This window comes from Bos indicus x Bos taurus, chromosome 29 (assembly GCF_003369695.1).
Source record: "Bos indicus x Bos taurus breed Angus x Brahman F1 hybrid chromosome 29, Bos_hybrid_MaternalHap_v2.0, whole genome shotgun sequence".
NCBI classification, from domain to species: domain Eukaryota; kingdom Metazoa; phylum Chordata; class Mammalia; order Artiodactyla; family Bovidae; genus Bos; species Bos indicus x Bos taurus.
Window position 1 is genome coordinate 14,499,993 of NC_040104.1, and position 26,594 is coordinate 14,526,586.

The window sequence follows — 26,594 nt, forward strand, 5'->3', positions numbered from 1 at the left end:
AAGTATGGGGGCCCTGGGAACCCATTACTTGTGACTGGTTCTGTAGTGTGGGCAGTCTTGTGAGACAGAGCTCTTAACCTGTGGAAACTGATGCTAATTCCCAAAATGACTTTAACTAGAGGACACCCTGTTGGTGTCCAGAGAGCTGGAAATTGGTTGGAAAGTGGGGGGCGGGGGGACAAACATAAATTTGGTGTCAAAAGTGTTGCAGGTAGAGAAACAGCTTTTCCTTTACCCTCCAACCCTTGGGAACTTTTCCTCTCAGAGCTTTTACTGGCAATTGCTGCAATGGAAAACAGGAGGGACAACAAAAATAACAACCCCAAAAATGTGACAACATTTTGGGTAATTTTATAAAGATCTTATAGTTGCTGACTGCCAGCTGAGACATCAACCCCAACAACCCCTTCCGGATGCTGTCCAGGCTCCCAGTAGCTTGGAGAGCCAGGCAGGCTCTTCTGCCCCCTGCTCCTTCCACCAGAAATTTCTGTCAAGTGCTGAAGCTTTGTCCAAGCCCCCTTCCTGGCCCCTCACCCTGGACCCCTCTCCAGAAGCAGCCCACCCATCTCTGAATCCCAAATTAAAACCAAATAATCACCCACCAAAGTTGACTGCTTAACTGTGCCTGGAAACCCAGACTATAAACTTGAACACACCCTGAAGAAACAGGAAATCTACCTTCCTCCTAAATCTCATGGACCCCCTCCCTCACTGGGCAGATTAGGAAATGGGGCTCCAGAGACCGTCTCGGATCTGAGATCACTGCAAGTTTCTCAACTCTTAGTTGGATGTTCTTTAAAATATGCCATGCTTCTGCCCCATATGGAAATCTAGCATCGTCCAACCAAACCGGGACTAGGAAGAAGGAAATATTCTCCAGGCGGAATGAAGCGTTCTCTCTGGAAATCTGGGATCCCTCCTAAGGAAGGTAGCGTACTGGGCCCCCTAACCTCGGTCTAGCCCCAGAGGCCGCCCCTCAGGCTGCCTGCATAGCTATTCCTTCTGGTGCCCACCCCCAGCCCCCTCTCAGCAGGGTATGCCCCTCCCCATCAGCTCTCCTCCCTTGATTCCTCCCCCACGCCCCACTCCCCCAGACCCAGTGCTCCTGCTCAGCCCAGGCCGACCCCCCTTTGCACTCACTGCACCTGTCACCACCTGGATCTTTTCCAGCCTGGGCGCTCACTGCACGGGGCAGGGACCCAAGGTCTGGCCCTTAGCGGATGCTGAGAGAAGGTATGTAGAGAGAAGATGAAGGCATGGAGGCAGGACACGGGTCTTAAATACAACTTTATTGGGAGCAGGCCGTCGTCCCCGCGGCGGCCAGCTCCCACGTATACACAGTATACACAGCCCCGCCAGCACCCAGGTCCTTCCATCCTTCTACAGCACCCGGAATGCAAAAGAACCAAACACAAGAGGGGCTCTGTCAGTGACAGTGTCTAGCGCCTTTGAGAGCCAGCACCCAGGCCGAGGACATTCAGGACCTTCCTCCGGTCCTCAGCTCCCCACCCCTGCCCCAACATGGCAAGACCCGCGAGGCTGGGCTCCTCCAGTCAGTGCACGTGACGGGCAGATCCTTACTGGTGCGCGCCCCACCCAAGAGGTGGCTGCAGCCCCCAGCACGTTCCTCTTCTTCCACAGACACAAGAGATCACTGTAACTTTTTGCTCCGTCACCAGAAACCTGTGCCTTGAGGCTTCTCTCTGCTCAAAGAGAAGAATATGTTCTTGGAGAGTACGGTTGGATTAGTGATGTGGTCCCAGACAAGACATACCTCCCAACTTGTCTCACTCGTGCTTCTTTTCAAAAGGAAATAAAAAAAAAAAAAAGGTAAAAGAAAAACATCACGACAGAAAAGAGCATTGAGACCCAGCTTGTGTCAGGAACAAGATTGGTTGTCCCTCCTTAAAATGATTCATCAGGCCGCTCTGCTAGGGGCCAGACGCCCCCACGGACGGCCTCTCCCTTCCCACCCACCCTTCTGCACGCCCCCGCGCCACCTCGCCTCTCCTCACCAGGCAGGCGTGCACCGAGCGGGGGGCAGTGCTATCGTCAGCCGGCGGGGGTCCACCTCTGCCCGGCAGCCCCCCAGCGTTCACTCAGGCAGGAAGGGGGTTCATCCTCTCTGCCTTCTTCAAGGGTGACAGCAGCCCAGCCTAAGACACCCGCCTGCCCTCTGCCCCCAGCAGGAGCTGGTTCAAGGGCTCAGCCAGGGTTAGACCAGGATTAGAACACGGTCCCAGGCTCACTGGCTGGCCCGCTGGTCTGCAGACTCTGACTTGCAGGGAAACCCGATAAAAGTGCTGCCTGCCTGTCACCTCACTGGGGTCCAGGACTCGCCACCTGTACTCAGAACCAGAATCTCTGGTGTCCGTGCTAGCGCAGCCGCACCCTCAAGAAATACCCTGCTCAGCCAAAGAAGCTCTAAGCCCAAAGCATCTTCCCACTCGGAGCTGCAGGAAATATCCCGGTTTCCATTCCCCTACCATATCTCTGAGACAGACAAGTCTCCAGCAGCACCAAGGGCCCCTGGGTCAACTAACTGATTGCTGCTGCCTCCTGAAACCTGTCCCCAAGGCACCTGAAGAGAGAGACCCTGTCACATTTGGGGGCCTGGGGGATGGCTGGGCTGTGGGAGGCAGGAAACAGGCACCCTAGTTCATCTCTGCATCTGGGCAGCTCAGTCTATGGAGGACGACAGCCGGGGCTGCTGGAAGCACCAGGGTCACCACTGCCCTGGGGAGGGAAGGGTGTGTACCCAGAGAGCAGACCTGAGGTAGCAAACAGTGAGCCCCGTTATCCAACTACAGAAACTGTGGCCTGTGATGCAGTGGGACGGTTCTCAGGCCAGACCATGTGCGGCTCTTCAGACGATGTCCACCTGGACATTTGGCACCTGGCCCTTCTGGGCGTGTCCCACATCCCCCCAGTGGGGTCAGCACCATGGCAATGCTGGTTTAAGATAACAGCCTCATTTATACCTGCCTCCCTGGAGGAAGAAGCCATCAGAACTGGGGCCTTCTCCTCCCTCCCTAGGGTGACATGCCCTCAAAGCTTAGCCCCCGAGACAGCAGACCCTTCCAGATCACCCTTCAAAGTCACTGCTTCAGCAACAGAACCTGTCACCCCTCGAAAGTTTCAGCATCTCTTTTGGATGGTCGGATCCCTCGTGAAGAAGACAACAATCTCCATGCTGACCGCCTGCCTCCACCTGCAAAGCCTCAGAGGACACCAGCACACAATTCCTCCCACTAGTGTGGTGGCCAGACGACGCCGGGAGGAGGGACGGCCGAGAGAGGAAGGAAGATGCAGCCAGGCCACTCCCCACCCCTGCACACACCTCATTCCACATGGAGTGGCCCAGGGTCCAGTTACACCTGTCCTGGCCCTGCCCCTCAACTCTGCCCACCCCCAGCCAGTTTTCACTGTTGAGTCCACGTCGGGCAGGAAAGAAAGTGGCTGAAAGCACCAAAAAGACCTGCCTTGTTCAGAGATGGCTCAGAGCCCTGGGGGCCCCTGAGGGTGCCAAGCTGCCGGGCCATGGCTCTTCCAGCAGCCTGTGACCTCCCTGCGGGGGGGCGTGGTCCCTGAAGTTCTGCTGGGAGGCGCCTGTCCATCCTCCTGTCCCTGGGAGGCTGGGCCCGTGCCTCCTGCCCAGCTCTGCACCCTTCTGAGCTTCACCGTGAGGCTGGCCCCGGAGGAGCCGGGCATGAGGTAGACTGTGCCTTCGTGACTTCGCTTCCCCGCCCAGGTCCTTGTCCCTGGATGTGGGTGACCTCATGACCTGGGCCGCGGGCCACTGCCTGTGTGGGCAGCTGGCAGGGAGGCGGCAGCATGATGGGCCCGACAGTGGGCAGGAGGGTCACCGGCTCAGCACGGCCTCAGGATGCAGAAGTCCAGCTCCTGGGGCTTCCGGCGCAGGTCGCACTGGTCGCGTGCCAGCAGCCGCCCTCCGTGGCCCAAGCACTTGAGCGGACGCCTCTTAAACCCCCGGCCACAGCTCTTGGAGCAGGGCGACCAGGCGCCCAGCTCCCAAGTCGGACAGGGCTCCCCGCAGCTGCGCGTCTCCGCCGGGCGGTGTGCAGCATCACAAGTGGATGCCCCGCGCTGCCCTGGGGACCCGCGACAGTCCACCGGCCGCCGCTGCAGGCCGCCCCCGCAGCTGGCCGAGCACGGCCCCCAGCTGCCCGCCACCCAGCGCGCAGGGGCCCGGGCATCCGGCTGCTCCACCTGGTTGGAGAAGCTGAGGACGCTGTTGTGGTGCACCGAGGGCGCCCGGGGCTCCTTGGGCAGGTAGAAGGAGTAGCGGACCCGCGGAGGCGTCATCTTGCCCACGGAGAGCACCTCCACCGTCAGGGGCTCCAGGATGGGTCGCGAAGCCTGCAGACTCTCCACCGCGGTCCCCGTGCCGCTGTAGCGTAGCAAGCTGCCCTTCACCACCAGGTCCCGCTCCACGGCCGACACCACGAAGTGCCCATTGAGCAGGTATTTGCCTTGGCTGTTCTTCAGGGCCAGGTAGTTGTCATCTCCGATCAGCCCCTTGTAGCCGCGCTGGCGGATGTCGATGCTGGAGGCACCCGCTGGGATGGCCACCACGAAATTGTAGCCGTGCCTGCGGTGGAAGGATGTGTGTTAGAGGGCTGCAGGCCTCTACCCCGCTGCCCTCCGCCCCCAGATCGGTTCCTCTTCCCCAAACCCCCCAGCGGCTCACGCAGGCGGCAGAGTCCATAGCCTGGCCCCGTCCAGGGTCATACAAACCAAGTGGTGGTGAGGCTGCCTCACCCACAACCAGATCCTCCAGAGGCAGTGGAGAGGAAGGAGGAGGAGCAGGTTGGGGGGAGGCTGGGGCTCTGTGCGAGGAGGTGTGTGTGCGTGCTCAGTTACTTCAGTTGTGTCCCGACTCTGTGCAAGTCCATGGACTGCAGCCTGCCAGGCTCCTCTGTCCATGGGATTCTCCAGGCAAGAATAATGGAGTGGGTAGCCATGCCCTCCTCCAGAGGATCTTCAACCCAGGGACTGAACCCAGGTCTCCTACGTCTCCTGCACTGACAGGCCGTTTCTTTACCACTAGCACCACCTGAGTACAGGGAGGTATGTGGCCCCAGAGTCAGGGACCCAGACCAAGCCTTGGCTGGGGTGTCAGCTCTCTGATGAGTTCAAGTGAATCAGACTCTCTGGGCTCCACAGCTCATCTACGCAATGAGCAGGTTAAAAGAGCTGATGTCTTAGGCTCCTTCTGGCTCCACTAGTCTATGAAAGGGACACCTGCCATTTAGCTAGTGAAGCAAGTCAGGGGATCTACCTTTAATCCCCCCCGCCCAGGTCTCCCCTGCAGGTCTCTGAGACTGCAACGCCATTGGCTCTCAGTGTCTGAGCACCCAGGTTGCACCCAGGGCTCGATAGAGGGCACTGTGTCTGGGGGGACAGTGGAGGCTCCTGGACAGCCATCAAGGCCTTCCCACCGGCAGCATGTGGACTCCCAAGTTCTCAGAGCCAATCATACCCCTCAACTGGGACAGCAGGGGCTCTGCTTGCCTCCTTTTCCAGAGAGTGGATCTGGACTTTGCAAGGAGCGCAATCCCCTGAAAAAGAGGGGCTGTGCTGGACCTTGGAAAGCCAGGAGCCCAGGCTCTGCTGGGACAATTCTCCAGATGATCAGGGAGGGGGCTCCCTCACACCAGCTGCTCACTCCCCTGTCTCCCTGAAGTTTATTGCTGTTCTTGCCTTCATCCCACTCCCAAGGCCAGGGCCTCATGCTCAGGAATCAGGGAAACTGTCACATCTATCCCCAGGTAAGTTTTGTTTTTTATCAACATCAAGAACATTTAGTGAGCATTTATTATGCACCAGGTACTATGCTAAGCATGTTACTCGAATTAATTCCCTTAACCTTCACAACAGTAGGACTGGAAATACACTAGCACCGTACTCACTTTACAAGTGGGGAAATCTGAAAGCCTAGAGATTGTGTCACTGGACTAGGGTCATCAAGAAAGTGGGAAATGGGATCTGAACATAGGTCAGTCTCACTCTAGGACCCGAGACGGGCCCTAATGACTTTACTGTCTCTCTAAATATCATCTCCCGCTAAGCAGGGTCCTACTCAAGACTCCATCTTTGTTGGATGAATGCATGAATGAACATCACTCTCATGGGCGAGCATGAGTAGCCTCCACAGCAAGGGTGCTGGCCAGGATCTGACATTTACCCCATCTAACCTGGGAGCTGGTGATGGACAGGGAGGCCTGGCATGCTGCAGTTCATGGGGTCACAAGGAGTCGGACACAACTGAGCAACTGAACTGAACTGCACTGAACTTAAGGTTAGGGCCTGGGGGGTAACTCCTCCCCTCCCGCCCCCATCCCTCCTCTCCCTGTCCTGGACACACCCCCAGGGCCCAGAACTCACATGGGCTTGGTGAAGAGTCCTGACACCTTCTTGCAGCTCTTATTGTCTCCTCCACACACCCCACACTTGTCGAACTTCTTTTTGGAGCCCAGGTTCCCATCGCAGCCTGCCTTGATGCACTTGCCCTGGACGCAGACTGAGGTGGAGTCTGGGGTACAAGGCGTGCCGTCCACCACCTGCAGGGCCCCCCAGACAGGGAGAAGAGGAACAGGGGCAGCTCAGCCCGACGCTCCCTAAGACTGTGTCCCCCTGTCCCCCGGCCTCCTGCCCGGGCTCACCCACCTTGGGAGCCAGCACGTAGAAGTAGCCAGTGCCGTTGGCTCGGCAGATGAGCTTGCACTTGTCCCGTGGGGAGACACCCGAGTACTTGGGCACCCAGGCCACGGCCAGGGTGAGCCGGTTGGTGCTGTGGTTGTAGCCGTTGAAGGCCTCGCACTGCTCCTCCCGGAAACTCTTGCCAGAGGCTGGGGAGGGAGGAAGCACATGTAGGAAGCTAAAGGGAGGGGCAGTGGGGGAGAGGGCAAAGAATAGGACCCCGCCCCGTGTGCTTGCTCAGCCTCCCTCAGCTCTAAACAGCTCCTCTCCACCCTTGGCTGAGTGGTCCTCATCACCAAAGCCACCCCATCTCAAAGGACCAATGCAGGCTGGAACCAAAGGATGCAGGATACAGATGATAATGCATCCCCCAGACAATGTACCACCTTCCCCAGTGGTCCAGCCTTAAATTCCCTCTACAACAGGAATCCTAAATAGAAGCCTTCAGTGACCTATTGAGACTGTTTACAGAATGTTCTTAAATGCATAAAATACATACATAGATTACAAAGAATACCAATTATATTAACACACAACAATCAATATATTTTGAAACATATTTGTGATGCATGTGCTTCCTTGTTAACTCATTATATAACAAAATTCAATGATGAGTCTAAAAAACAACCAGAAGGTCTTCCCTGGAGGTGCAGGGGTTAAGACTCCAGCTTCCACTGCGAGGGGCGAGGGTTATTTGCCTGATCGGGCAGCTAAAGGTCCTACATGCCGTGCCACACAGCCAAAAAATAAGATTAAGTAAAATATTTTTTAAAAGCTTCAAAAAAAACTAAGTGTAAAGTGGTGATAAGCACAAATGGCATTTTGAGGAATCTGCCACAACTGAAAATGCGTAATATATGAAAATACCTGGGATTTCTAGCAGGGGCAGAGCCACAGACCAGCATTACAGTTTATTGCCTAACTAAGAGAAATACTAAATTTTAGGTGGAAAGGTTAGCAAAAAACAAACCAAAAAAACACTAAATTCCTAACTTAAAAAACTATTAAATTTTAGATTAAAAAGTTAGTAAATATAGAGATGTCATCTTCCCCCCACCCAAGTTCAAGAGGCTTGGAGGAAGAATTCCTGCTCATATGTAAGTAAGAACCACCTCTGAGTTCTAAGCTGGGCTGTATCTATTCCAGTCTCATAAAAATAGCAAGAAACTGAGAATGTGGAAAAGATCTAATTTACTTTTATCCCAACAAATTACAGAGAGCTGATCAAGGTCTATAGGAAAGTCAAACAAGGGATATGTAACAGTTTTTTTTTTTTTTTCCTAAACCATTTTATTTTCATTCTGCTATTGTTATTGCAAAGGATTATTCTTAGAAAACACATAAATTAAAAGCTAACCTGTTTAAAAGGATTCCTGCCTATGAAGACGGGCTTGTCAGCGCTTAACTAAGAGGGTTCTAGTGTCCTGTCCCCCTTGGGCCACTTAGCCTTCCAGCCTCAGCCTCAGAGGATAACAGCCCTGGCAGAGGTGAGTGGGCAGAGAAATGATACCACGAGATACCTCTGCAGCTGCAGACTCTGCCCCAGGGGCGAGGACCTCAGTTGAAGTAGCTCTGTGGCCTCCAGCCCACCTCCCCAACCGTGCCACGGGCACCCCCTCCTCACCCGAGCTGGGGCAGGACTCCAGGTTGCAAGAGCGATATTTCACCCTCACGCCCTCACAGTACTTGCCGCCATTGGCAGGGGTGGGGTTGCTGCACTGCCTCCGGGCCAGCTGCACGCCCCCTCCACAGGTGCGCGAGCAGGGGCCATAGGGCTCCCACTTGGCCCAGGAGCCGTCCACCTGCGAGGAAGGGACTGTTACACTCCTGCAGGGTCCAGGCGCCACACGCGCACCCGGATCCTACAGGAGAGCTACCCGGGGGCAGCCTCCACCCTCCCACCCCACCAGGACAAAACCCACTCTGTTTCCGGGCCCGGGACGCACACCACACTGTAGCCTGGAGATGAGCAAATGGCCACTGCTCCGAGTTAGAAGCCAGGCCGCACGGGAGGACGGGGCTCCTGGCTGTGGAGTCGGTCAGGGACGCTCCACCTGTGCCCTCACTGCATGGGTGGTCTTGAGCAAAGCAGAAAAGCTGCCTCAAGTTTCAGGTGTTTCACATGCAAAAATGGAGCCAGCACATCTGACCTCAGGCATGAGGTCAGTTGGAAGATTGAAATGATGCAACGTGTGTGATATTTCCCAGGTCAATGCTGGCCACCTCCCAGGAGCTCAAGGTTCCTCTTTACATATTGTTAGTGTCCTTACAAGAGTCTCTGGGTCTAAAGTGGCCAGTAAACCATGTCATGATAGATACCCAAATAGTCTCATCTGTGAGGTTTCTACAATTCAGACACCAAACCAGATTGGCTGTCACCTCAGTCTGAGGTTGCATTTGTGAAAGTTTTGCTACAAGCAGATGTAATGTTTGTGTTCAGAGGAGATAAAGAGAGGAGACTATTAAGCAATCTTCAAAGTCTATTTGGCTTTGGGGTGAATTATGCAGTGTTGTTTTACTTTTCAAGAGGGTGGAGAGAGGATAGAGAATTTATAGTCTTCATTATGTTTTTCTTGGGATGACAGTAAAGTTAAGTTCTCGGCATTGAAAACACATGGGGTGGGCGACAGGGGATGAGGCCCCGCTGTACAGGCTGGGGTGGAAACATGGTCACAGATCATCCAAAGCCACCAACCCACGAGGAGACTAACTGTGACTGATGTAGGTACTCAGAGCATTTCTCCCATCTGTTCTCTGTCAGAAAGTTTCTGTTTCATTGTTGCCAGCGTGTCTGTTTCATCCTGCAGAAGACCACTTTCCCTTAACCCGGCTTTCTCCTCAAATCAGAGCCCACCCCAACTCAGCCCTTCCCTTCCTCAGCGAGTCAGCTATACCTGCTCTTTCTACCTGCTGCCTCTGCTGTGCCTTGCACCACAGAAGCCCCCTGGCCAAGGCAGCAGTGACCCCCTAAAGATTGAAAGAGTCCGTGCCCAGGCCTGTGGTCCCCAGTCTTCAATATTTAACTCTGCTCCTGTGGCTTCTGAGATGATGCTACATTGTTTTACCTGGCATCACTTCTTCCTGCATGCTCCTACAGGAAACACTTCTGCCATGCGCCATCCAATCACTCATTTGCCCAGTATTTGTTGAATTGTTACTACAAGCAAATCTCTGCCTTCAAAGCAAACGCATCCCAGCAGGGAAGACAAACAATAAAAAGAAGCCTGTGCACCTGCTGTCAGATGGGATTAAAGCAGGTGGGGGAGAGGGAGGTGGGGCTGGTCCTGGCAAGGTGGGCTGGCACCACTGGGGATGGGAGAGAGTCAGATGCCATTGGGGGATGGCTTGGCCCAGTGAATACATTGAATAGGGATGGGGCAGGGGAGCATCTGTGAAGGAGTGATTCCAACGCTGGACCACCAAGTCTCCACTCAGTATCAGGCTGGTGAGGATCTGAGTTGCGTGAGGGGCGATGGAAAGCTGGTCAGATCAATGGATGGACTGTACATAAAATAGACTTGAAGAATTGCTGGAGTTCAGAAACTAGAGGCATTTAAACTGGGGAAAATGGGGCTTCAGTGGACAGAGTGGGATTCCTGAACTGAGGTCACTGGGGTGATTAATAAGCTTTGTGCTTTGGTCTTGACTGCTGAGGGCAATAACTCCCTGAAGGGCCAAGGTAAAGAAGCGACAGTCTGCTCAGAAATGAGGTTGAGGACAGAGTGGATTTGGCTGCCGAGGGACTGAGAGGTCCAGAGTGCCTCTCACATCACGTTTCCTATACCCAACGTCCTCTTAACCTATTTCTTTACCCTCCAGATTCTTCTTCCCAAGAGAAGGAGGTGGCCATGACTGGCCTGTCCTCAAGAGCTCCTGGCCTCTGTGCAGCAGACTAGGGGTCCAGGCAGCCTCTGGCTGGTTCCAAACCACCCTCTCAAAGATGTCCCCAGTGGAGCACTGATCCCCACAAGCCTCCAGCTCAGCCCACCTCCCAGACTCTGCCCCATCTCTGCCCGTTGAGACCCCACTTATCCCTCACGACTCTCTTCCAGTCCACCTTCCTCATCAGTGCTTTTTCAGGCCCCTCCAATCATCAGTGGGCTCTCATCCTTGTTCTCCACAACACGTGTCCTGCTCTGTCTCAACGCACAGCATACACTCCCCCACCCCATGGATGACAGTTACATTTCTGATTTCCCCACTAGACTGTGTGCTTTCTGACATGGCCCATGTTTTCTTTGCTTTTCTGACCACCCAGAATCCTGAATACAGTGGGTTGTTGCCTAATGAATGAAGTTTTAATTAAATGTATATTCCCAAAACAGAAGATTTTACAGAATTCTGTACCACACCCATCTCAGAGAAATTGATTAAGTATTTGATGAATGCTTTTTTATCATGTTGCCTCTGAGTACATAAAAACCCCACGGCAAGCTCTCCTGTGGACAGGGCCGAGGCAGAAGATGGACAGACAGTCCCCACCAGGATCCAGGGAGAGGGTGGACCTCCTACCTGGAAAAGTGCCCATCCCTTTGCTATCCCAACCCAAGATGGGAAGAATATAAAACTCTTACTATATTCAGAGAATATCTGGGTTTTGAATTTGTTCTGGTTTGGTTGGTATTCCTATTTATCAGGAAAAAAATAACTTTCATTCATTTATGTTTCAACTTCAAAAACAACAAATCACAACAGAAACTGAAGCTAAGTTCAGGATGTAACGGATGAGCCTGGTGCACCTCAGGCTCCCTGGCCATGAACTACCCAAAGAAGGTAGAAATGAAGAGCAGGTCACGAGCCAGTCGGAGCTTCAGGGGCTGGAGGCCGGGTCCTGAGCCCCTCCCAAGGAGATGGGGTGCAGCTCAGGACTGGGAGGTGGGAGGCTTGCCAGCTTCCCTGACTGGCCACATCATTTTTCTCCAGTCTCATAATCAAGAAGGGGACAGGACCACCGCCAGTCGTGGAGACACCCGCAGCACTGACACAGCTACAGCCACGCAGCAATCTGCGCCGGGCTGGCCCCCTGGGGAGGCTCCTGAGCACCCCCGCGCCCGCCCCTCCGCGCCACCGCCCCCACTCACCCGGTACTTGTTGGGGTTGTGTCTCTCCACGCAGGCCCCCTTGAGGCAGAAGCGGCCCTCGCCGCAGCCCGTGCCGTCTGCCCAGGGGAAGTGGCGCGTCTGGCACACCATCTGGCCCCTGGCCTTGCCCGTGCACCACAGCTTGGTGCAGGACTGCATGTAGGGGCAGGGCTTGGAGCCCACACCGAAGGCCAGCTCACACTGCTGGCTCAGCGGGTAGCTGGCGCCCGGCAGGTCCTCGGGCAGGGAGACGGGCTTGCTGGGCTGGTCCAGGAGGCAGTCTCCTGCGGGAGCCGAGGATGTTCATCAGGGACGGGCCCAGAGAGGTGGCCATGGCCAGCGCGGGGTCTCGAAGGCAGGGAGAGGACGAAGCCAGGGACACGGAACGGGCCCCACCAGAGCCCAGCTCCTCGAGTCGCGAGTGAGATGGGTAACAGAAGACAGATGGGCCGGGCGGCCCGCCTCCCCAGGCCCCGCTCACCGTGCCCACTGTCCAGGAAGTCGGTGACGATGGCCGCGCTGCAGGCCGACCAGGGGTTGGCACGGTCAATTTGGATGAGCGTTGGGGACATCATATGATTGCCCCGGAGCTTCCCGAACACCTCCTCGCACACCTTCACGTTGTCGTGGGGCATGTTGAACACGTGGCCTGCAGGGGAGACGAGGGGCCTCAGAGGGGGACCGTGGCATGGGGGACCCATGGGGCAGGCCCACCCAGAAGAGGGAGCCACTGCTACAGGGCCTTGAGGGAAAAAAGACAAATGTCCACCCCTGCTCAGAGCAGCCAGCTCACACCCAGAGGGAGCAGAAGGGAGCCCTGCCCTCTCGACCCCCACCCCGAGAGCCCTGCATACCCAGCTCGTGGGCAGTGGTGAAGGCCGAGGGCAGCCCATCGTCCTCGATCACCGAGCAGCTCCTCTTGGGGTCACACATGGTGCCCACGTCGGCCATGCCCAGGGTGTCACAGGTGGTGGCTCCACACAGGTCCTGCCCGGGAGGGGAGAAGCAGAGGCCGGCAGGAGTTAGAGATGTAATGTGGGGACCCGTTGAGAAGGAAGGACACTCAACCCACTCCCAGACCATGGGGACCCATCACCTCCCAGCCAGGCCCTTTGCCCAGGGGGTTACGGGCTGCTACTTCTGGAATGAGCCCAGGCCTCGGGAGGAGGCCTCGGGAGGAAAGCTTGCTGGCTTGCAAGCTGAGAAGATGCTGCCCAAATCCTACCCAGGAAAGCCCCAAGGAGGAAATCAGGAGGCCATAATTACATGAGAAGGACCACTGCTTCCTAGAGAGACCGCCTTCCAGCCCAGGAAGTGGGGACTCCCTAGCTGGGTGAGGTTCTGGTCATGGCTAACTGGGTGGGAGGGGGTGGAAAGCCAGCGCTCTCCCAGCAGAGTCGGCTCTGGGAGCCTGGGTCCTCAATGGGGGATGGCCTTCAGACAACCATGAATTAAGCTCAAACTCTCAGCCAGCGGGTCACTGGCCAAGGGCCCGCCCTGCCCGAGGCCCAGCTGCTACGGCTGGGAGGGGCAGAGCGAGGCAGATGCAGGCCCAGATCCAAACCCCACTCCACTGGCCACAGAGCTCTGGGGACCACAGGCCTGACAGCTGCTACGAAGACTATACATAACAGGGAACAGGACCTGAGCAGAAAGGGCCATCCCTCTTTTTGTCCTGAAACAAGCTGCTGTGGGCCAGGGTCTCCAGCAGCCCTCGGGGAGCACATCCCACAGGGCTTGGGAGCACCGTGGGCCAGCAACACGCCAGGGACCTTGGCGCCCTGAGCAGGACGAGAACGGGACCCCTGTGCACATTCTGCTCCTCCTGAAAAGTCACTTTGAACAGGTGACACTGATGCTGTCTGCATCCTACCCCCGCCTGTGGAAGGCCATTGGGCTGTTTACAAGAAGTATACGGGCAGCATCTCATGTGCCCCAGCACAGGCTGAGGAAGCAGAGGTGTTATCACACACATCTGTTGAGGGTGGAGCCTGCGACTCGTGATCACATCTCATCATGGGGGTGACCTTGGGTCTGCAGCTGACACGCAGAGTCCTGGGAATCCCCCAACCCAGCCTGGAGTAGGGCTTTCAGCACCACCCGCCCCACAGACGCCCCCTTTAGACTACCCTGAAGCTCGAAGATGCTCAAGCCCCAGCCAGGATCTGGGGTCTGGACACTCAGGCTCTCTCGGCCTCGTCACTGCTGTTCACCCTGTGCCTCTGGAGCCCCCCCCCTGGGGAGAAAGCACGGCTGGTGTTTCCCTGGGGAGCCCAGCGGCTCACACAGCACACACACACAGCTGTGCTCAGCTGTATGTCTCTAGGGGTGTGTGCGCATGTGTGAGCGTGCACACACATGCCGACGTGGGGAAAATGTAGGCAGCCGGGAGGCATAAGTGGGGCCAGGGGGCATGGGAGGAAATGCGGTCATAGTACAGAAAATCAGCAAAATTTAATCTCAAGCACTCACAGGTTTACCACCTGAGCAGTCAGGCTTGGCTTCCCACGGTCAGGTGACAGTCACAGCTCCTCACAAGTTCACAGGGCTTCTGGCCAGAGAACCCCCAGGGGATCAGACCAAACTGGAGGACACCCGAGTCACCGGTGGGTGAAATGCCGTCTCACCCTTGCTCACGGCACCTCTGCCCCTTCTTCAAGCCCCCCAGGCACACCTCAAATTCCATCTCTTTCAAGTACCCTTTCCTCATCTAAGGCTCAGAAAGCTCTCCTTTCTGCCCCACCCCCGGCCCCTGAGTTCTGAAACCCAGAAAACACCTGCTGTCAGGACACAGCAGGAAGTAGGGAAGAAGCAGCTCATCAGTGGTTCAAGAACCGTGGCCACTGAGGAGCAGGCTGGGTGGACAGAGTGACCTGGGGACAGAGGACGGAAGGGAGGCAGGAAGGCTCCTGCAGGGGCAGAGTGAGGGGGATAGGGGAGCACAGGACCCCACAGAGGTGGTCACCCCTGGAAGTTCCAGCCTGGCAATCACAGCCTGCAGGGACAGCCTCTGCCAGACAAGCGTGTCACACTGTCCCCAGGCCGCCATGGGTGCCCTGCACTGGCCTTGAGTGGGAGAGGGCAGGACCAAGAAGCCTAGAGGCTGGCCCTAGCCCATCACAACACAGACATGTCACACCGTCCCCAGGTCACCATGGGCACCCAGCACTGGCCTCATGTGGGAGAGGGCAAGACCAAGAAGCCTAGAGGCTGGCCCTGACCCATCACGACACAGACGTGTCCCTTCAGGCAAGTCAGCCTATTCCCTGGGCCTTGTTCCCCTCCTGGAAGGGCCAGCTCCCACTGAGAACCAAGACAGTCCAAGTGCCGTGAGCCTCTGCCCCTTGGCAGCTCAGGGGAAGGAAACCTAAGGCCGATCTTGTCTGCCGACACACCCTGTGCAACTGATGAAAGCAACTCACAGAAGCGTGAAGTTACCCACAAGGAGGCTCAGAGGACCAGCCCCTGCCTTGCTCAGCCGAAGAGGCTGAATGGAGCGAGAGCTCAGGCCAGGGTCCGGCGGCTGCTGTAAAACCCACCTCTGCAGCCCAGAGGCCCTGGAAGCCGAGAGCTTTCTCCTTGCCCTCTCTTCTCTCTTGTCCTCCTTTCTCTCGGGAAGGCAGGTTTTCTCTGCAGCAGATGTGCCACTGAAGGCCCCTCCTGGCCAGGAGCAACCTGTTCTTGCCATTAAGAAACCCCAGTTTCTCTGGATCAAACGAGAGGAACAAGGCAAGAGCCGGCAACCTTCCTGAGGGTCAGGGTGCAGGCAAGAGCAGCCATGCCTCAAGAGCCAGCCTGTCGCTGGAGGAAGACCAGCTGCTGGGTGTCTGGGGCTCTGCCTGGCCCTCAGCCCCATGTCAGGGGAACTCTCACTGGGCCTCCTGCTTTCAACTCCCACAGGTGACTGTGTAGGGCCTGCCGTGCCTCCCTTGTGGCACTGAGTCTCCACCCTTCTGGAGGGATCTCACACGTACTCCAGCTGCCTTAACCGCTTTACACAAGGTGCTTGTCTCCAGAACCAGAGCCGCTTCTGGGTCCTTCCACCTACAGGGTGCAGGCACCGCCCAGTCCAGCTGCCACCTGCTTCACTATTTCTGGGGACTTGCTGATTCTTCTTGTAGCCACAGCCACTTTTCCAAAGGACCCAAGAATCCTCTTGGCCAAGAACCTAATCCTCCTGGATCATTCTTTTCTCTTTTTATAACAATAATTTAGGATTGGAGCCATAATTGGGAAACAAATAAGGATAGCAACCTCACTCAGTTAGGTAAAGAATCCACCTGTCATGCGGGAGACTGTCTACAATGCAAGAGACCCAGGTTTGATCCCTAGGTTGGGAAGATCACCTAGAAAAACAAATGACTACCCACTGCAGTATTCTTGCCTGGGAAGTCCCATGGACAGAGGAGCTCGGCAGGCTGAGTCCATGGGGTTGCAAAGAGTTGGACGTGACTTAGTGGCTGAACCACGACCACCACTGCCACCCCACAGGGTTCACCATGTTTATCAAGACTGTGAGCTACACACACACCACCCCTCCCAACCAGCTGTCCTCCTACAGTCCTCCTTCCACCTCGTCTCACTTTTCCCACCATCTACTGAGGTGCTTGATGTTTCCCAGGAGTATGAAGAAAGGGGACGACGGAGGATGAGATGGTTGGATGGCATCACCGACTCAATGGACATGGGTTTGGGTGGACTCTGGGAGTTGGTGATAGACAGGGAGGCCTGGCGTGCTGCGGTTCATGGGGTCACAAAGAGTCGGACACGACTGAGCAACTGAACTGAAACTGAAATGCATAGCTCAGGAACTCTACTCAGTGACTGGTGGTGACTTACATGAGAAGGAAACCCAAAGGTAACAGGGTACATGTATACCTGCGGCTGATTCACTTTGCTGTACAGCAGAAACTAACACAACTTTCTAAAGCAACTATCCTTCAGTCAAAGTTAATTTAAAACATCAAGCACAGTAAATTTTTTTATGTGGCAGAAGACACATGTTCTGATGGAGACAGCTTTCTACTCACATTGAATTTCTGGGCATGAGAGGCCATGCTCATGGTCACAAGTCACATCACAGCTTTCAAGAATTCTACTCACAGTTCTTCATAGCCTCTCTCTCATTCTACAGGTGAGGAAACTGGGGCTCTGAGGGCTATGATGACTCCCCGCCAGCCAGGCCACTTTGAAGTAAAGAATGGAGTCAGAATCCATTGGACACCCAGGGCAGCATGGCCTTTAGTCTGAAGAGTATCACATGAGCGAGGGCTCAGTTCACCACTGGTGAGACCACCTGCACTGGTATTAACATGGCCCCTGAAGTCGGTTGCCCACCTGAATCTCTCTCATGCGTCACTGGAGTTCCTCGTCAAACTCAAAATCCACTTCTGTTTGCAATCCCCAAGGACGAGAGGGCCTTGCTTTGCTAGAAGGAAAAGAATCTATCAGCTCAGGGTCTGGGCAGCGTGACTCAGGAAGCCTAGTGAGAAGAGGCTGGCATATCCTAACAGTGTGTATCTGCAGGTTCTGTTCCCCCAGGTCTACTGCAAGGCAGATGGATTATTTACCACCTGAGCCACCAGGGAAGCCTAATTCTGTTCCACCAGAATACAAATCCCTCGAGATGCACAGAACGGTGTCACAGCAAGAGATGGAGGGAATCAGACAGGAATGCCCTCAGCGAGGAAGCAGAGGAACCCAAAGTTTGCAGGGGACCAGACTCTCTCCAGAAACCATCACTTCAAGGAGCACCATGTCCAATGGTCACTGGCATTCACGTGGCAGATGCTGTTCCAAGTGCCTCACCTGCTTGTTGTCAGACTCCTCACTGCACCTTTGTGAAGTAGGTGCCACAACCAGGCCCCATCTACAGATGAGCCCCGGGAGACCATGCGCAACCAGCCCGGGGTCAGCAGTGAGCTCGAGGCGAGACGGGGAAGGAGGGGCTGAGTGAGGGCTGAACCCAAGCCGTGAAGCCATGGAGCCTGATCCTCCCCAGGCCTGTGTGCTGCCTCCGGGGCATGAGCACTCCAAGAATGAAGGGGCTGGGGAGGGGCTCAAGAGGACAAGGTCGTCCACTCTGGGCCCCTGACCCCAGAGCTCAGGCTGGTCACCAGTAGGGAGAGGCCGGGAGAGACACAGGCAGAGGGGAAGGCAGGCTCAGGAGCCAAGAGTGCTCTGGGAGAGGGGTCTGTGCCTGGCTCCCGACCCCATACTGACACGCCGAGCCCGTCCCTGTGGTGCACCAGGGCAAAGCCAGACCAAGGAGCCTCGATGCGACGCCAAAGAACCCAAGGCTCCCTCTCCCAACTCTGCAGGCAACAACCTCAAGCAATGGAGGAACGATCCCCTGGAAGGAAGGTGAAACCACCTGAGCACTCAGGGTTCTGTGGTCCTCCCACCCGAAGAATGACAGCAACGTGCAAGGCCCCATCAGAGGGGCTACACAGATGCAGGGAGGCCCTGCCTGAAGGCATTTTACACATCACCGGGACTGGCCACTTCAGAGTCCAGAGTCTCCACACATAGAGGAAGCGTCAGGGCATACCTGCAGGGGGATGGGGCAGAAGGCTTCGCAGCAGAGCCATCTTAAACCTAAGCTCCAGCCAGGGGCCCACCCGCAATAACTGGACAACGGCAAACACACAGTCAGACTAAGGCAGTGATGGTAACAGGGCACCGATTCTGGAACGCCCAGTAACTCATCCCCTCAGCAGCCCTGCACAGCATCATTATCCGTGTTTTATGGATGAGGATAGAGAACTTCAAACAGCTGATACATTCAGTGTCATGACTAAATATGCAAGCACCAAGATCCCAAGTCAGCTCCGCCTGCCTCCATGCCTGTGTTCTTTCCATCATTCCACTCGACCCAGGCAAGTGTCACAGCAAACAGCTATGAGACGTTCAGAGGCAGGGGAGGGGCAGGACCCACAGGGGACAGACCTCGCTGGCTCTCCTGACTCGCCAGTGTCTAAAAATGCAAAGAATAGTTTCCAGTGCACATGCCTCCCTCCAAACTTCCTCCGCACCCTGGCCCATCACTCTTGGCTTCCTTATGTGCTGTAAGTAAGAAACGGGGCAGAAGAACCATTTCCCTACAGACAGGGAGAACCGTCTCCCCTCCGTGCTGTCTGCCTCCTCCCTCCCAGAAGGAGTACAGTTGAATTTCCATTTAGTGATCAAGATTTACAAACTGTTAAATACCAAATCTACAGCTCTCTCTCTCTCTCTCTCTCTCTCTCTCTCTTTCTCTGCTAACATCTTCCTCCAAGGCTGACTTCAAAAAAGATCCTAACAAAAGACAAAAATTCTAATTCCAAAAGCTACACGCTCCCCAGTGCTCACAGCAGCACTATTTACAACAGCCAAGACATGAATGCAACCTAAAATTCCACTGTCAGATGACTGGACAAAGAAGACACAGTCTCTATATACAATGGAATATTACTCAGCTATAAAAAAAGAATGAAATAATGCCAGTTGCAGCAACATGGATGAATCTAGAGACTGCCATACTGAGAGAAGTAAGCCAAACAGAGAAAGACAAATATCATATGATATCGCTTACATGTGGAATCTAAAATATGATACAAATAAACTTATTTACAAAACAGAAATAGAGCAAGAGACATAGAAAAAAACTTACGGTAACCAAAGGGGGACAGGGTTAAGAAAGGGATAAATTAGAAGTTTGGTATTAACATATATACGTTAAGATATATAAAACAGATAATTTTACACTAAGGTTTTACTGTATAGCATAGGGAACGATACTCGATATTTTGTAATAATCTATAAGGGAAAAGAGGAGAAGGCAATGGCACCCCACTCCAGTACTCTTGCTGGAAAATCCCATGGATGGAGGAGCCTGGTGGGCTGCAATCCATGGGGTTGCTAAGAGTCGGACACGACTTCACTTTCACTTTTCACTTTCATGCATTGGAGAAGGAAATGGCAACCCACTCCAGTGTTCTTGCCTGGAGAATCCCAGGGGTGGGGGAGCCTTGTGGGCTGCCGTCTATGGGGTCGCACAGAGTCAGACATGACTGAAGCGACTTAGCAGCAGCAGCAGCATAAGGGAAAAGAATCTGGAAAAGTATACACACACACACACACACACACACACACATATATGTATGGCTTCCCTGGTGGCTTGGCAATAAAGAATCCACTTGCCAATTCAGGAGCCACAAGTTCTTCCTGGGTCAGGAAGATCCATCCTCTGGAGAAGGAAATGGCAGCCCACTCCAGTATTCTTGTCTGAGAAATGCCATGGACAGAGGAGCCTGGCAGGCTACAGTCAGTCCATGAGGTCGCAAAAGAGTTGGAATTGACTTAGCAACTAAACAATGACAATAACAATATACGTACATATATAACTGATTCACTTTGCTGTACAGCTGAAACTAACACAAGGTAAATCAAAAACAAAGACAAACAAGCAAAAAAAGATCTTGACAAAATTATGATTCTTTTTATTATATTGATAGATATATATAAAAGACATTTATCATTTTACTATTAGCATTTTTTGTCTGAACACTAAATTTTACTGTCATGTTGCATCTAGTTCATTACGGAAAGAACTGGCCTCTATTCCAAATGAGACTCCGGAATGCTGATGGATCCTATTCGGTGCAGGATACGGATTTGTTGTTCAGTCGCTAAGTCATGTCTGACATTCCCCAGGGAATGCAGCCCGCCAGGCTCCCCTGTCCTTCCCTAACTCCCGGAGTTTGCTCAAACTGATGTCCATTGAGTCAGTGATGCTATATATACAAATCTATGCTGTACACATACACATGGTATACATACACATCCCCACAAAACCCAAGGCCAGAATGGGAAGACAAGCACCAAGCTTGAGATGTGAAAGGAAGAAAGGTAAGAGCAGGAGTGAGGAGAAGAAGAGGATGACAGAGACCCTGCCTCGAAGACCCTACAAGAGGAAGAAGAGAGCTTGGAGGAAATCGGGGAAGGGAGGGGCTAAGGGAGCAGCATGCGCGGTACTCAGCACACTCAGGAAAAACAGGTACATGAAGAAGTAAGCGGGCAAACCCCACAAACTACACACCCTAAAACCTGTCAGTCCCATGGAGGAGACATCACAGGGAGCAAACCAGAGCAGGGACTGGAGGAGCGGGCCTCCCACAAGAAAGAAGCAAGCTTCCTGTCCCATCAACACTACCTGCTTCCTTCTCGCCAGTCCTTCCATCCAGCATCTGTTTGTCCCTTATCCTCGGCTTCTGCACACCAGTGTTAAAGAGAATGATTTGGCCTCCAGCAAAGAGGGATCCTGGTCTTCCTCAAGGCAGTCACACCACATTGCACTGGTTGTTTCCTTGTTGGAGGTCCCTGACACACGGTGAATTCCTAGGGGCCAGAGGCCACATCTTACGAGTATCTGTATCTCCACGCCCGGGAAAGCACTGCAAGTAACAGATGCTCAGCATGCGTTAAGAGAATGTATGGATAAATGAATGGAAGTCACCCAACTACAGAGCTACCCAAACTGCAGAGGCATCCAACCTAAAGAAGAGAGAAGACCCAGGGAAGTGTGGTCCCACTGGGCCTCTGCCCAGCAGAGCGGAAGCCATAGAAACTTCTCCTCATAGAAATAAAAGTCCACGCAGAACAACTGGCTCTCATTCTCCACAGATCCTGGTTCCAATTCCGTGTGACCTCACCCGGCTGTTATGAGCTGGAAGCTGATCGCTTTCCACAATCCAACATGCACTCTTCTTCCAGGAACTTAGACTCATTCTGAATCTTTAAGGAAACTCCTCATATTGTCAAAATCCTTGCTGTGTGATCCATGGTTCCTCCTTTGTGGACAGTAAAGGATCGTCCCTGGGTCTCGTCTTCCCAGTGTTTTAATTTCAACACCTCACATCCCCTCCTCTGCCTGCCAAGAGGACAGCAGGCTCCCACAGCCTGGCCCAGGCTCGTTGCCACTGCCACAGCACTGAGGGATTGGAAGGGAGCTCCACGTCCACCCGTCCAGCCCTTCTCCTGCTCTTTGCCGGGCACCCCAGAGCACCTGGAGCTCCCCAGAGCTGCTTGCCCCTTGTCATCACAGGAGGAAATATGACCCGGCCAAGCCCGACCTCTTCCTAACTGCTTCCATCCCATGAAAAACACAATTGTGTGATCAGAGACAATCACACCATTTTTCCAATATCTCCAGGAGACCCAAGAAATAGGTAACTCTAAATGTACCTGTCAGTTCAAGGTCCTTTAGAGACAAAGGTAATTTACAAAATAAGTACATTTCTAAAAACGTTTAATCCAAACAAATTATATATGGCTTACCAGATGGCATTAGTGATAACGAACCTGCCTGCCAGTGCAGGAAATTTAAGAGACTCAGCTTTGACCCTGGATTGGGAAGATCTCCTGGAGGAGAGCATGGCAATCCACTCTAGTATTCTTGCCTGGAGAATCCCATAGACAGAGGAGCCTGGCGGGCTACAGTCCATGGGGTCGCAAAGAGTCAGACATGACTAAAGCAACTTAGCATGCATATATAATTCTTTTCAAATTTTAGTTTGAAAAAGCATTAATTACACCAATATTCTGATAAATATAAGCAGAGAAGCTCACACATCTGATTTAAAGGATTACTCCTGACCCTTACAAAGGTAAAGAATCTCCCTGCAATGCAGGAGACCTGTGTTCAATCCCTGCGTTGGGAAGAACCCCTGGAGAAGGAAATGGCAACCCATTACAGTATTCTTGCCTGGAGAATCCCAGGGACAGAGGAACCTGGTGAGCAGCAGTCCATGGGGTTGCAAAGAGTCAGACACGACTGAGCAAATAACACAATAACTTACAAAGTAAGACAAAAGTCCCTCTTGTGTTGGCGCAGAGAGGTGGCTCCAGACTCCTGGAGCCCATGCCGGCCTCTGTCTAGAAAGCGCAGCTGTACGCTGGCGTTCTCATCTCATACTGTTTCTTCCCCCGGGAGCTCAGGAATGAGCCATTCCTAAGACTCTGAGAACTCGGCAGGCCCCGGAGTCTGTGCTGATGAGGAGGTGGGGGAGAGACGTTTGCTATAAAGCACATATCTGCTTGACGGGCCTGCCAACACAGCCTCCCTCCCCACTCTCTGGCTTTGCCCTCGCGACGCCTGAGCAAAAGACAGCTTCTAAGGGATCACACCGCACACACCCCTGCTTCTGACCCAAGTGGCCACACATCTTGTGCCTAATATGCATGGCCAACAAGGCCCCCTGGGAGTGGGGAATCTAGCCCACACCAGCAACAGACAGAAGCTATCACACTGTTTGATTGCTGCTGCTTCACAAGGCCGATCCTTCCAACAGCAGGACCTATACTCCTGCAGGAGTCCTGTTCCGAAAGTGAGCCACCCCACGAGGCGGCAGAGACACAGGTCTGTTACATTAGACTAGTGAGCAACCTTCACAGGGCATCCCGGGTAGCAGGTAGGCCAACAGCTGCTTTGCCCATTAAGAGATCTGTTCACAGCCTCTGCTCTCTCCCCACCCATCTGACTGCCGAGCTGTGTGCAGAGGTCGAGGCCCCCTTCCTTGCAGCTTCCCTGTAACTCAGGCAGAACTTGGAGGAGTGGGGCAGTGACAGCTCCACAGACCTCAGTTGGAAGAATGAGCACAAGGAAACAGACTCAGGCCAAAGACCTCCCTAGAGGAACCAGGTGGTGGGAGGAGAAGGCTGGGAAAGGAGGAAGTTCAGCCCCAGGAAGGGCCCAACTGTGCCAGCTGGGTCAGTGTGGAAGGCTCCTGCCCCGGCCCTGTGCGCACCAGTCCACCTGCATACAGCAGAGACTCAGGACCCCACAGGTACCCGAGGGCTCCGTGCCATCCCCAGAAGGCTGTGGTTATGACATGAACAAAGCGAGAGCCTGGCACTGATTCAAGCCCCAGCTCCCAGAGTCAGAGGAAGCAGGTCACAGGGACGCCCTCTTCTCTCTCAGTCTCTCACACCTGAGAAATTTCAAGACTCCGACAACACAGCACCCAATCTATGAATCTAAAATGTCAATAGATCCATAGCACCAAAGGCTTCTCTGATCTGCTATTCTGACCTTTCTAATCCCAAGACTCAGTGTCTTTCCAGCCCTGCAGCTGGGATCTGCGCTCTGTCACTGAGCTGACTCTTTCCGCGCGGCCGGGGGCGGGAGCTGGAGCCCTCACAGGACATGTCAGTGAGCCTGCTCGGCGGAGCTACCTCAGGGCTCCCAGGTCCCCCATCCCCTGACCTGCCAACAGGGATACGGGACAATTCAGCTCAGCTCCGAGCAAAGCTCCACTCAGAGCTCCAGGCTCTGAACTCTCTGACTACTCCACCTGCTCTGAATGGGCCAGAAGCCCCCTCAGAGAAGAGCCAGACCCCGCGCTGCCCGGGGGAGGGAGAAGCAGCAAGGAAGAAGGGAATGCTCCCTGTACTTGAGTCTGTCCTTTCCCTGCAACCCACGAAAAAATCCAAACGAGCCCTCCACCCTAATCCAGACTTCCCAGGCCCAAGACGGATAGAGGACTGCAACGTGCTGCCCTCGAGAAGAACAGCAGGCGCTCAGCTCCCAGGTCCCGGAGCTGAAGAAGGAAGCCTAGGAAGGAGGGTCCGGAAGGACTCGGACGCCCCCTTGAAGAAGGGCTGGACTCTCCAACACCATCCTCGGGGCGCCCCCTATCGGCCGTGCAGACCAACCGCGGCTCCGGGGCGGCAACTTCCTGGGTCCCGGCCCCTCGGCGTCATTGGCCGCGCCGGGCCAACACCTTCCGAAGGAGCGGGCGTTCCTCCCACCGCCCACGTGCGTCGGCATGCACGCGAGTCAGAGCTCCGCCGTGCCTAGCGGCAGTCTTTCCCCCGAAGAGCCCAAGTGGCAGTCGGAAGAGATCAACGAAATTCAAACTCGGGGGTGAGTCGGTGACTGCGCGGCACAAAGGACATTCGGAGAGTTAAGGGCGGAGACTCCCGCCCCCCCCAAAAAAATGGGGGCCACCTGGGTCCAAAGAGATGACGGGTCGACTCACCTGCCGAGTGAAGAGGATGGCCGTGTCCCAGTACTCCGGGTGCTTGTCACTCACTTTGTTCAGTTTCTTCTGCCACGCGCAGAAGTTGCGCAGCGTCAAGGCCGCATTGCCCGTGACCTTGGGCCCCGTGTCGCGGTCTCCGAGAAGCAGCACCTTGACCACGACGATGTTGATGGGGTTGAGGATGCTGGGGTGGCGGTAGAGCCGCGCCGCCGTGGCCAGCAGCGTCAGCAGATAGTGCTCCAGGTCCGCGCCGTGGAACTTGACCATCGACTCGTCCGCCACCACCAGCGTCTCCACGTATCGCGGGATAGACACGAAGCGCTTGGCGCGCCCGGACCTGCGTCGGCTGCGAGCCTCCCCTAAGCCGATCCGCCGAGGAATATAAGGGTCCAGGGCCCGCAGGATGGCGGGGTTCCAGCCTGAGCCCACCCCGCAGCGAGACGTGGAATCTCCGGGAGGCTCCCCGGGGGCGCCCCGGCGCTGGAGGAGGTGTGCGCCCTGGCTGTTGCGCTGCGTCGCCGGCGCGCTGGTGTTGGGCAGCGGGCTAATGACATACTCGGCGCCCCGGTAGCCGAAGGCTCCGCGTAGCCCCCCGCACAAGCTCAGGGCGGCGAACGAGTCTGGCTCGGCATTCACGTCCCCAGAATAGAAGCAACGTCTCAAGTCCGGAGAGCTGCGGATGAGTCCCTGGAGGGGGACGCCCAGGTGCTCAGTGGCGAAGGCGGGTGCCAAGAACTGAGCATCTGGCGTCAGGTGTAGGTAAAAGTCCTCCTGAAACGCTGTGATCTGAAAAATGAGTCCCTGATCCCCGGAGTCCTCGGGACCCTGCCAATAGTAGTGGCGGCCGTTGATGTCCGGGTCTAGTCGGATGGGGACCACCACCTCCCGCTCTGGCTCTGAGCCGCCAGCGGGTGCCCCGGCGAGAACCAGCATTAAGATGCCCAGCAGAAGCATGGCGCCGGGCAGCGCACAGCCGCGCTCTCGGAAGGGCCCGGCCCGGCTCCCCGACCGCCGGCACGGTCTCCTTGCAGCCCGCACACCGGAACCACCGACGCCCCGGGCCGCCCGCAGCTCCCAGAAAGGAGAACCCCAGGGAGGGAGACTCCTCCCAGAGCTGTGAGCGTGCACCGAGCAGCTCGCGCCTCCTACCTGTGCCTTTCCAAGCAGAGCGCGCCCTGGGAGCTTAAGTGCAATCGCTGTCAAGTGCAAGGACGAAGATTTGCAGCGGAGAGCTAGAGGGAGGTGCCGGCCGCTTCTCCGAACCCCAGCGGTTCGCAGCGCAGCAAACCAGGCGCTGGGCGAGCCTATTAAAGGCCCCCTCCTCTTTGGACTGCCCAGTCAGCGCTCTCCCTCCCTCCTCTCCCAGCCTCCCAAAGCTTGCAGCCTCCTGGGGCCACCGAAGAACTCGATCCCGCCTCCCGAGCGCAGAGCCACTTGGCGGGGAGGGAGTGGCGTTGCGCTGAAGCAGGAGGCGTGGGCTGGCCAGAGCAACCCGCGGCGGAGTCTGCATCTGCGTCCGGCCCCAGTGCCCAGAGCATCAGTCCGGACCTGCGGCTGGCTGCGCCCTGGGTCTTAGCCTTTATCTCAAGGCAGTTGGGGTCAGGAATGCAATATGAAGACTGGAGGCTAACCCCCTCTCCCAGACCCACCTCAGCCCTCCCGTTGCAATTTCCTCATCACCGATGGTGCTGCTGCTAAGTCGCTTCAGTCGTGTCCGACTCTGTACGACCCCATAGACAGCAGCCCACCAGGCTCCTCCGTCCCTGGG

At 55.2% G+C, this 26,594-nt stretch overlaps 1 protein-coding gene across 1 annotated transcript; it reads right to left on the minus strand.

Annotated features, from left to right (window-relative positions):
- Positions 1-1,268: 1,268 nt before the first annotated feature.
- Positions 1,269-26,594, minus strand: ADAMTS15 (ADAM metallopeptidase with thrombospondin type 1 motif 15). Its single transcript, XM_027531703.1, has 8 exons — positions 24,824-26,594; positions 12,659-12,791; positions 12,286-12,453; positions 11,805-12,088; positions 8,348-8,525; positions 6,691-6,872; positions 6,409-6,584; positions 1,269-4,612 (listed from the first exon to the last, which is right to left on the minus strand). Exons 1-8 carry the CDS (start codon positions 25,778-25,780, stop codon positions 3,871-3,873), a joined length of 2,820 nt encoding a protein of 939 aa, XP_027387504.1. The 5' UTR covers positions 25,781-26,594; the 3' UTR covers positions 1,269-3,870.

What these genes read in the sequence shown, in the direction of transcription:
- ADAMTS15 (XM_027531703.1), bottom strand. Translation starts at nt 25,780, where the DNA reads ATGCTTCTGCTGGGCATCTTAATGCTGGTTCTCGCCGGGGCACCCGCT. An exon ending in CCATCCTCTTCACTCGGCAG is followed by an intron (nt 12,792 to 24,823) that starts GTGAGTCGACCC and finishes CCTCCCGGGCAG; the next exon opens with GACCTGTGTGGAGCCACCAC. An exon ending in GGAGTCCTGCCCCAGCTCGG is followed by an intron (nt 6,873 to 8,347) that starts GTGAGGAGGGGG and finishes CTCCCTCCCCAG; the next exon opens with CCTCTGGCAAGAGTTTCCGG.